General features: G+C 40.2%; 1 protein-coding gene across 1 annotated transcript in view; it reads left to right on the top strand.

Annotated features, from left to right (window-relative positions):
* The first annotated feature begins 3,737 nt into the window (after positions 1 to 3,737).
* The window catches only part of cfap299 (cilia and flagella associated protein 299), a 75,028-nt gene continuing 68,323 nt past the window's right edge, over positions 3,738 to 10,442 (top strand). Inside the window, exons 1-2 of the mRNA XM_067521655.1 lie at positions 3,738 to 4,077; positions 6,382 to 6,524. Coding sequence (XP_067377756.1) covers positions 3,871 to 4,077; positions 6,382 to 6,524 — 350 coding nt within the window. The 5' untranslated portion in view covers positions 3,738 to 3,870. The remainder of the gene's footprint in view (positions 4,078 to 6,381; positions 6,525 to 10,442) is intronic.

Below are 10,442 nucleotides of genomic sequence, written 5' to 3'. Positions count from 1 at the left end.
GAAATGTATGAGTGGATTTTCCTACTGTGTATATTAGCTTATGTTTTATATGACATCAATAGAGGAAGCTGTTTACAAGCTAATACAATGCCAAATATAATGTATATATTAGACCAGTTATATAACACTCTTCCTATTATAAAGGATTTGATTTTTAATTGTTACATTTTACATCGGTGAACAAATATGTGAGTTTTGTATATCCATCTATAAACAGTAAGGTCACAGAAATAGTCCAGGATCACTGTGGCCGCTTAATGAAAGACAGGTGTGTGTGTGTATGTGTGTGTGTGTTGACAGGACTTTGTTCGTTGACGTTCTCCAAACCCTCTGAGGTCATGGCAGTTTTTGCTTTAGTCTAAAACAACCCTGAGCGCTGATTACACATGACCTTCTCCATCTTCTTTCACATTTCACCGTAAGCCTTGACTCATTTAGCCTCCATCTCTCTCCCTCTCTCTCTCTCTCTCTCGTTAAAATTGACATGCAGAACAACCTTTCAAAAAAAAAATGGTCTTCAAAAGTTTGGTTTTCGATTAAAACATAAATGTTTTCAGCCGTCCTAAAGGACTTTTAAGATTGTTTTCCACTTATCAATTAGGCTTTTGAATTGCAATATTAAACACAATGTGCATTGGAACTAAATAAAAATCCCCGTATGCTTATTTAGATATTCCATTTTAAAAAACAGGTGTTGACAACAATGACAATTGACACGGTTTCTGATCAACTTGATGTGACAAAATCGACTTTTTTCCCTAAAACAACAAAATATCTAAGTGACAGCAATCGTTTGAAGTGCTTGTTATTGTGTATTAAATAATACTGAAGACATCTTTGTTAAATAAATGTTGATATAATTTAGATTTCAGCAGGGGGAGCTACTTTAAAAGCTTACTGTAACTTTGCAAGCTACCAAACCCTTTTCATCTAGTTAAACTCCTTTCTTAAAAAAAAAGAAGGTCAAATTGACAAAGTATATGTGATATGTATCATAACAAAAGATAATACAAACTAAAAATAGCTCATCATGTTGAAGGCTTCTGCAAACCACTGAACTTGCAGTTTACATGCACGTCTGTCTAGACCCATAATTAAATAAGTTCATCCATAAATCCGAGTGGAGGTTTGTGCCTCGAGGTATTTCTGAGATACAGCATTGACGAGTTTACAGGGACCTTTAACCACTAAAACCATAGCAGCTCATCGATGGGCCTAAGTTGACGTTTGTGCAAAATGTGAAGAAATTCCATTAGGCTGTCATGTGATATTAAGTTCACAACATAGAACAGATATGAGGTCACAGTGACTTTGACCTTTGACCTCTGACCCCTAAAATGTGTTCAGTTTATTCTTACATCTAAGTGGACATTTCACTGGCTAAATTGAATAAAGTCCCGCCAACCATTCCTGAGATATCGCTTCCACAAGACTGCAAGGGACAAAGGAGACGGATGTCATTGTCATCTTGACCTTTGTCACCTTCAAATTTGGAGAAATCCCCTCTAGGCATTCCTGTGGGCGTAAACTTTCACTATTGGCCAACAAAAAGTAATCAGTTCCTCCTTGAAGTGCATGTTTGCATATTTGCACAAATGTCGTCAAAACTTATATACCTCAGATATCGAATTCACAAATTCCTTGACCTTTGACCCCCAGCATGGATTCTGGATTGGTTTGCTTGTCCTCTAACGCCAGGTAGATAAAACAAGAGGGATGTGTCTCATTTACGTAGAGCAATTAAGTTGTCTCGTGATTAGATGTCAGGGTAAACAAGCCCAGAAAGAATTACTGACTTGGCTAACGGAAGCCCAATCAACAAGAGGCCAGCACCACAGCAGCTCTTCCATGGCCAAAGAGGAGTAATCACTTCCTGAGAAATTATACATCTTAGAATCCCATCCTCCATTACACATGATGTCTCCTTTCCTGGTCTGTGTTGTGTGACACAAATACTGTATGGACATTGCTTATTCTGACTTTAGATTGGACTTTAATCCAGACTCTTTAAGTGCGAACATACATACAACATAGATTATGTCTTGTAAAAACATTTTTCAAAATTTGTTATCAAAAATGTTTTGAATTTTTCCAGTAGCAGATTAGCGAGGTCCTATTTCTACCATTTACTTTGTATGATAGCAAAAGACATTACATTTGGTATCTGACTGAGGGTGAGAGAAATGCGACCACAGCTGGAAACAGACGTGTCCTGATGTGGTTTGGTAGTTGTGGTTCACTTTTTGCTTTAAAACCACCGAAATAGTCATGCAACATGCTAAAAAGTAGACTTTGACCACCACCAATTTCTAGTCAGTTTATCATGGATAAACTGGTGGATGCATGTGTCAAACTCAAAGTAATGACTTAAAGACTTATCCCAAAAAATAACGTAGACAAGAAAGGGACTGATGGAAACCCAGTGACTGTGACCTCACATTGACCTTGACCTTTCAGAACTGCAATTGAATGAGTTCATCCTCAACGTCCAAGTGGACATTTGCACCAATTGTTAAATGTTCCTTCTAAGTCTTCCAATGGTATTGTGTTGACATGAATGGACAGACTTGAGGACACAGGTTCCTTGGTCTTTTACCACCAAAAATTAATCGGTTCATTGTTAAAGCCATTCCAGAGATATTGCTGGCACTGCCAAGCTAATAAAACAGCTGATCCCATATTTCTCTGCACCTTAAACTTGGAACAGTGATTGGGGTGGATATTTGATTTATTTTTTATTTTTTGTACTAGCCGGACTTTCTCATTTACTTTTATTATTTATAAAGGTGTTTAATAATGAAGCGGCTCTTTATTTCTAGGTAGGAAAACACTCGGTCACCTCAGAACGGAGACAAAGACAGACTTCACTTGAAACTGATCTTACAGAAGCATTTTGCTCCACTTTTTCTCTTCTTATTTGAGTTTTGTCTGCTTATGCTGATATTTGCGGTAAGTTACATGGCCTGTAGCACGTGAGCACATTTGTAACAATATTTTTAAATATTACCTCACTTTCCGTGGGCGTCATTGCCGAGCCATTAAAAGACACGCTAAATGACAAAGTTAAACAAGATGATAATAAAAACCAAGACAGCCCCTACACCCTACAGTACTGCAAAGCAATTGCAATGAACATTTTACTCTGTGTTTTACAGTCTGCAAAGGGGCCAAAGAGTGTTGATTTTTCAGGATTTAGTGACTGACATCATGGGAAAAACTGAAAAAGTTGTGAGTTTATTTAAATTAATCCAGGATGAAATTAAGCTGGAAACCATTCATGAAGCCATAAAGGACCTGATGATAGTAGGACAGTGTGAAGAACATTAAGAGACAGGACAGATAACAGCAACAATATGCTCCACCAAGTAATTTGCAACCATGCTCGCGCAAAGTCAAGAAAACGTTTCACTTTCTATACACAAGCTCATGTTCTTTTGAGGTACATTTTTGCAGCCTAATCCAAGGTAAACTAAGAAGATTTTGCCTGTGTTCCAGGGTTAGTTATTCAGGATTATACTCACATACAGTAAGTATAAAAAAAAAACTGTCCACATCCATCCATCCATCCTCCTAAGTCAACCCAAACACACTCTGGACCAAAGAAATGACGTCAATATCAACAGTGGACAGTATGACATACCTGTGAGTGGACTGAGGACACAGTGCACCTCATGCATTTTGAAGACAGGCGAACAACACTTCAGTTTCAGTTGCAGGGACCATTGCTTTCTCCATCTTCCTGCCTTCATGTATCTGGAAGAAAAAAAATATTCATGAATCTACTTGTGTCTTTTTTGCCCGTGTGAACGTACAGTCATTTACCTGTTGTTGTTGTTGTTGTTGTTGTTGTTGTTGTGGCGCGTGAGCGGGATGACTTCCGTTTCCTGTGATGTGCCGCCAAACCGCACAGGTAAAAGCGGTTGCTATAGCAGCCGTGTTTTCCCAACACGGACACGCACAGGGACGAAGATGGAGCACAGCGGCGCCGCTCGTTTCCACGACTCTTTAACACAGTTTAAAACCTACGAAGATTATCTCGACTCCAGAGTGACGCCAATGGATTTATTTTACTTACAAGTGAGTCACATTTGTGCAAACTGCCGAGTTTACTCCTTCTTGCTCGCGACCCGCGTATCTTTCTTCAGTTGCGCTCGTGTTTGAACGAACCGTCAGAATCCCCTTTAGCAAGCTGCCATTTAAAGGTTAACTTTGCGAGTCTCCAAAACTGAACGTAGGCAAAACAAAAATGTTCGACTTTTCAAAAACACCCAAATCCCCTCTTCAATTCGGCATATATCAAATCCGCCAACCTTTTAAATTGTAAGTTACACCATCGCTGATTTCAGAGCTGTCGCTATGAAAACAGAAGCGCCATCTAGCTAACATCTAACGTTAGCTTAAGTAACGTTGTTTTCCTGGTGTAGCTAACTGTTAAAAAGGTTTTGGAGGAAGAATTTAGAATTTGTGTGCTGATTTTTTTAAAAAATTGATTTATTAGCCATTTAAAATGCCATTTGCTGTGAACTCGGCGTTGTTGGTTTATCCATACAATGAGCTGTTTAGTGGCAACGTCAGCCAAACGTCGGTTTTTAAAGTACAGAATTCTAGTAGTTTTCACACAGTAGTGTGAAAGTCGTGGAGTCCTGGCTTTGTCTCTGGCGTAGAGACCGTGATTTTTCGCTAGGGGGAAGTCGCACACAACTTTGATGCTGGTGGTTTACATTTTTTCACATGCAAATTCAGAGCAGGAAAGACGATTAACCTCATGGTGGAAAAGATCCGAACATGCCATGCGGACTTACTTTGCTGGTAGTACGTCTGGTACTGTGCTGGTACTTTTCGGGGGACAGTGCTTGTTTGCAAGATAAAGAATTTCGGCAACTTACAAGTCTCACGTTTGCAACATTACTCGAAATGATTGTGCAGAATTTACTAAAACAGGTTAAGCAGCGCCCTTTTGTTACAAATGATAACTCCAGCATTATTAGAAGGTCCGTTTGCATTGATCTCGATTGTTGGAAAACATGGTCACACATTTATGAAGTGACTCTAAAGCAAGTTCAGCCGCGACCCTGCCCCTCACTCCTCATTCTGTCCAGCAGATGGCCTCCTTGCTAAAGACACGCTCAGCTGCTGCAGTGTCCACTTTGTTTGAACCCCTGTGTCCACACGTAGAAGAGAACAAGTAACATATCTGACCTGATAATCAGTGGCAGTAAATCACTTTTAAACTCCATCACCCTTGTGTTGTGACATAACACAGTCAGGCCTGGTCATCTAACCCGTGTAGTCATATCGATAAGCCCCAACCTTCTGATCAATGAGCTAATTATAAACCCATTTTCCCCACATTGGTATTAAGGACTTAAAACAGTGACTTTATAAAAAGAGGGTAGTTAAACGGTTTTATTACAAAGTGACTACAACCACGACCAGATGTACTGGAGTATTAGTCCAGGTGCCGGTCAGCAGTTAGGAGCCACCTGTTCTTAAATTCTTTCTTTCTTAAAAACGTGGACAATGATTTCAGGCCAATTTTAGGACCAGCAAACGTCTGAGACTCATTTCTCGTGGGCCACATCAAAGCCGAAGGAAAATCTAACTTTTCCTCTCGGGTGCGGACGCAGGCCCTGCCACTGGGATTTTTGGGTAGGAGGATATGTGGCAGGAGCTTTGATCTGACAAGCCACAGGATTTGACAGCAAGATTTGGTTTTTAGATGATGACTTTATGGCTTGGCTGTAATGATGGTGGGTCTGCAAATGGCGATTGGAGTAATGTAGCTAAGAATCCCTGTAGAGGCCCTGACACACACACATGCACACAAAACGACTGTAGAAAGTGAATGGACCTGTGTGTGGGCATGAAATTATACTATAGCCTCAAAGCTAACTACATGCTAGTTGTGTTGCATAGTGGGTCATTACTTTTAGAATTTCAGGAGGAAAAACTATTTTAATCACAATTCTACTCTCTGACAAAATTTAAATTTTGTCATTACTCTTGGGTGATTACTGAGCTGGGATTGTCAGGTATATTATTATTATTTTTTTTTAATCTTTCCCTTTTTCCTCTTTCTCTTCTTCTTTGTCTCCTTCTTTCTCTAATTTTTCTATGTTTATATTGCTGTACATTTAATGTTTTTAAGTTTTGGACAGTTTGCCCGACAATTCAAACTAATTGAACAATTCATCTTGAGCTGAACTGAATTGAGATTTCCATTTTTCACTGTTTGTTGGTCTCTTGGATGATCAGTACAAACCAATAACAGCTCTGACAAACTTGCTTGTGAGAATTCAAGATGGCAGCTTCTGACATTCTCCAGGTCTGACTGTGTCCCCTTTTCTTGATTGTCTCCTCTCCTTTTCTTCTCTCTTGCAGAACAGGGAGTTTGCCCGTAAGCTGGTGGAGCACGGCCACAAGGGCACAATCCTGAGCAGGGAGGAATTTGAGGAGAAGAAAGCAGCTGCACAGGCTGCTGAGCCTGCAAAGAGCCACGCTTGCTACAACAGGAGCAGACCAATGTGAGTCGACCTCTCTCAAACTCGCCCAACTCGCTCAGGTGTCAGGGGAGACAAATTCACTCCCGCCATCAGTCAAACGCTAGACTATCAAGAGGTTTATTATACTGTGAAAATTTAATTTGGCAGTTTTTAAAAGTCTGAATATGCTTAGTTGATTTTGGAATCAATCAGTGACTGTGGCTGGAAGAAGAAAAATTACTCTCCTGTGCAGTGTCTGTCTAGGTTAATCTTCTGCGGTTCATTTTACTGACTTCTCATTCTCTTTGAAATAATAATATTTTAAATGAATGGTCCTCAGTCTTTTACTTAGAACTGGTTTGTTGTGGTACAATCTGGGAGCTTCCTGTACTATAGTTGTGATGCCTCAGCTAGTTTTAGCTCCTGTTAGACTGATATTTAACTCCGTATGTTGGTGAAGCCATAAAAATAAAAAAACAATCGAAAAACGTGGCATTGGCAACATAAGATAGCTGCCATTTTAATTTAACATCACATATGATAATTTCTTTACCGGGGTTAAGGTGTCTTGCATGACTGCAGGGCTTCATAATGAGAATGGGGTTGATGAACTGTATTTGAAATAAATAGTGGGTCCTAACTTTAAGACTGTTGACTGGTGTCCCTCTATAATGAGGCAAAAGAAGTGAGGGGATGTCGTTGTTATTGTTGGGCTATGTGAAATAATACTGTGTACAGAGGTGACTGTAGCTCAGTTGGTAAGACAACAGGGTCATTGGTTTGAACCCTGGTCCCGGCTATATGTCGAAGTGTCTCTGGGCAAGACACTGAACCCCCAGCAGCCCGTTCCCATCCCCAGCTGTCCAAGCCCGGTAGAAATTGGAGAAATTGGGGAGGGAAAACAAAAAAAAGCCTCCTGAACATTAATGTTCAGACTTATCGTAGGAGTTTGTGCGTGTGTTTCTTCAGGTCCCAGCGAAGTTATCTCAAAGATGTGCAATTTAGTCTGACAAGATCAAAGCGGAATTCTACTAGTGGATGGAAATAACAGAAAGAACTGGAGTTCAGTCAGAGATGGAACTGACCACAAACACAGTGTAAGCCTCTCTCCCAAACAGATTTGTTCTTTCGCAGCTAAAGTCCCCAGAATTCCCTGTGTGGTTCAAGCAGTAAAGTAACTTTGATTAATGTTTTGTGTAAATTGTTGTGCTCAAAGTCATTGTTAGGCTTTTTCTCCTAAACCAGGTTCCAACCTTTTCCAAAGCCCTTAAGCAAGTGCTGTAAGCTGGAAAACATAACAGCTTATGATGTAGAATTTTCTCATTATGTTCATGTATGTTGCTGGAGTTTAGATGGCAAACTGGATGTTGTGCTGCAAGATTGGGTAATTTTACGGAACAACAATATGTCGTCCGGGAAAACTTTACTGATTTAATCAACATATTTGGAATTTGCCATTTACATATAATAAAAACAAAACACTTGTGTCATGTTCAGTGAAAGCATTGACTGGTTGGTGTGGCTGTTGCTAACCTGCACCCAGCGTCTGTTGAGATTGGCTTGTTGTGGTGTATAAAAACTAATGGTCCAACAACCAAGTTACACAGTAACTCGAGGTGAACATTCCTTAAGACTCCATTGCAACAGCAAACTGCCAGAATAGTCTCAAAATGTTTGACTTCTAGCATCCGTGTGACCCTGAGCCACACAAAGAACCAACCTAATCTGTGACGTAAACTTTAAAGTTCACCTCATCTTTGTCTGCCTTTCTGTGTTGCAAAGGGGTTTCTGTCGACAGTAGCAGTATCTGGAGGAAAAGAGAACATGTGTTTTTGGCTGAAGTTCTGCACTGCGAATCCAAGCTTGACAGGTCATAAAAAGGGAATCTTTTATAGTCGTATCCGGTGCGGTCGCGGTTTGAGCAGCTTACATTATGCTTTTTTGATTGCAAAAATGGGAGCAATTAATCAAGTCTTTGTCCTGCATGAACAAGGCTTTTATTTGAACGAGGCCTCCCCATCTGTCTAAATTGAAATAAAGATGGTTAACGTAAACAAGTTGAATGACACTGCTACACATGCTTGTCCTTTTAGAAACTGCCCCTCCCTGGGAAAGTGATCGCACAGATATTGTTCTCGTGCTTGATAAAGCCATGTGGTTGTGTGGTATCTCCTTTGATGACAAGCCAGAACAGACTTCCAATAAGACCCCCCCCCACACACACACACACACACACACGTACACACAGTTTTCGAGTATCCAAACATTTACCTGCTAGGTGTTGAATTTGATTGAATCTTCAGATGCTTATCCAAACCTGCAGATGTCTCACTGTTGCCCCCACCAACCTCCACCTCCTACCATCAAACGTCTGAGAACATCAGTGACACTGGTGAAATGGGAGACTCCACACCTGCAGTTACTCTGAGATTGGGCCACAAAGTGTTTCGTCTTGTCCCAACTGGGGGAAATGTTGTATGGGAACACTAGGATGTTAAATGCACATCAGTCTGTTGGGTTTCTAAGATGTACATACATGTAGAGACATTTTCAAAGGCTGTGATCCTGAAAATTGTTTGCAAGAGTCCTAATTTTGTTTGGAATACTGGATTAGTTTTTCCCCATTGACAGGATCCTGTTAGGTCTGCTGTGGTGTATTTAAAATAATCTATCTTTAGAATACCAAAAGGTTTGAAAGGTGAGTCTGTAGTAAAATCTTCCCAGGACGCAAAATTTCATTAAATGGCGCTTCGCAGACTATGTTGTAGAACAGTGTTCAGAACACACGGCTAATTAGAAGAGTGAGGCAAAACCAAAATTTGATAAACCGCTATTAGACATGCACTACTTTCCACTAACGTGACGGCTCCTGAACGAGCACCCTCGTCACTTTTCTGTAAAGCTCACGATTGCAATCTAACTAGGGCAAACATGGTAAAATATATGCATTAATTTTTATCAGCGGTGCCTCAGTTGGTAGAGTGGCCGCATGCTGACCATAGGGTCGGAGGTTCGCACCCCGCTCTTCCTGACCACATGTCGAAGTGTCCCTGGGCAAGACACTGAACCCCGACGCAGCCCATTCCCATCTATGCAGTTCCTGTCCCAAGCCCGGTAGACTTGGGGAGGTTGCATCAGGAAGGACATCCAGCCTAAAAAAAAAAAACAACAAAAAAACTATCTGCTGTGGTGACCCTGAACTCAAGGGATAAACCAAAAGGCCAAAAAATCAATACATTTATAATTTACGGACCTAGAATAAGATGCTTTTACATACAGTGTCATAGCAATCATGAAAGGAAAGAAGGAAGTGATGCTTTAAAAGCTGCAACCTAATCTTAAGACAACTTTTTAGAAGCTGCCAATTTTACAGATGTCACATGTATTGTGTGTGTGTACTGTGGCTCTTTCCATCACTTCATGTTCTAATTAAATGCTAGCATCACAAACAATATGTAGGTGTAGTGGAGAAAATTGCAAAGTTTAAGAAACCTGATGCTTCTTACAATGTGTCGCCTCCATATGTTAAGTTTTGCAAAAAGTAGTTTATTTTGGGTAACAGTAAGGCAGCACTTCTTTACTGACCTACTATGGCAGCAACTTGTAGGATTCTCACATGATGGTGAATGAAAACAACATTACAACTGTAGTTTTCTGTGGGTTACCATAGAGATTTAGGATAAAGAAGCCAAAGAAAAGAGAATCTCAAATGTGGGGTTGCGCCTTTTTGGGGTTGGTGTAAATTTTAACAAGTAAGTCAACAATTACTCCACTGCAACCATTACAAAGCTACTTTTGGATGTAGTTTTGCAATAAAAGTGTAAGTGTATTGTGGACAGGCATAATGAGTTACAGCAGCAGAGGTGTTCCTGTTTGCCTCTTATACGGAATTTGACATGAAACAGTGTAATAAAAAAAAAACATGGCTTTGAAACATGTTTTTTTTTTCTGCAAGGTTTA

This window comes from Channa argus, chromosome 11 (assembly GCF_033026475.1).
Source record: "Channa argus isolate prfri chromosome 11, Channa argus male v1.0, whole genome shotgun sequence".
NCBI classification, from domain to species: domain Eukaryota; kingdom Metazoa; phylum Chordata; class Actinopteri; order Anabantiformes; family Channidae; genus Channa; species Channa argus.
The sequence above is the reverse complement of the archived record's forward strand: the minus strand, read 5'-3'. Positions and strand labels throughout refer to the sequence as shown.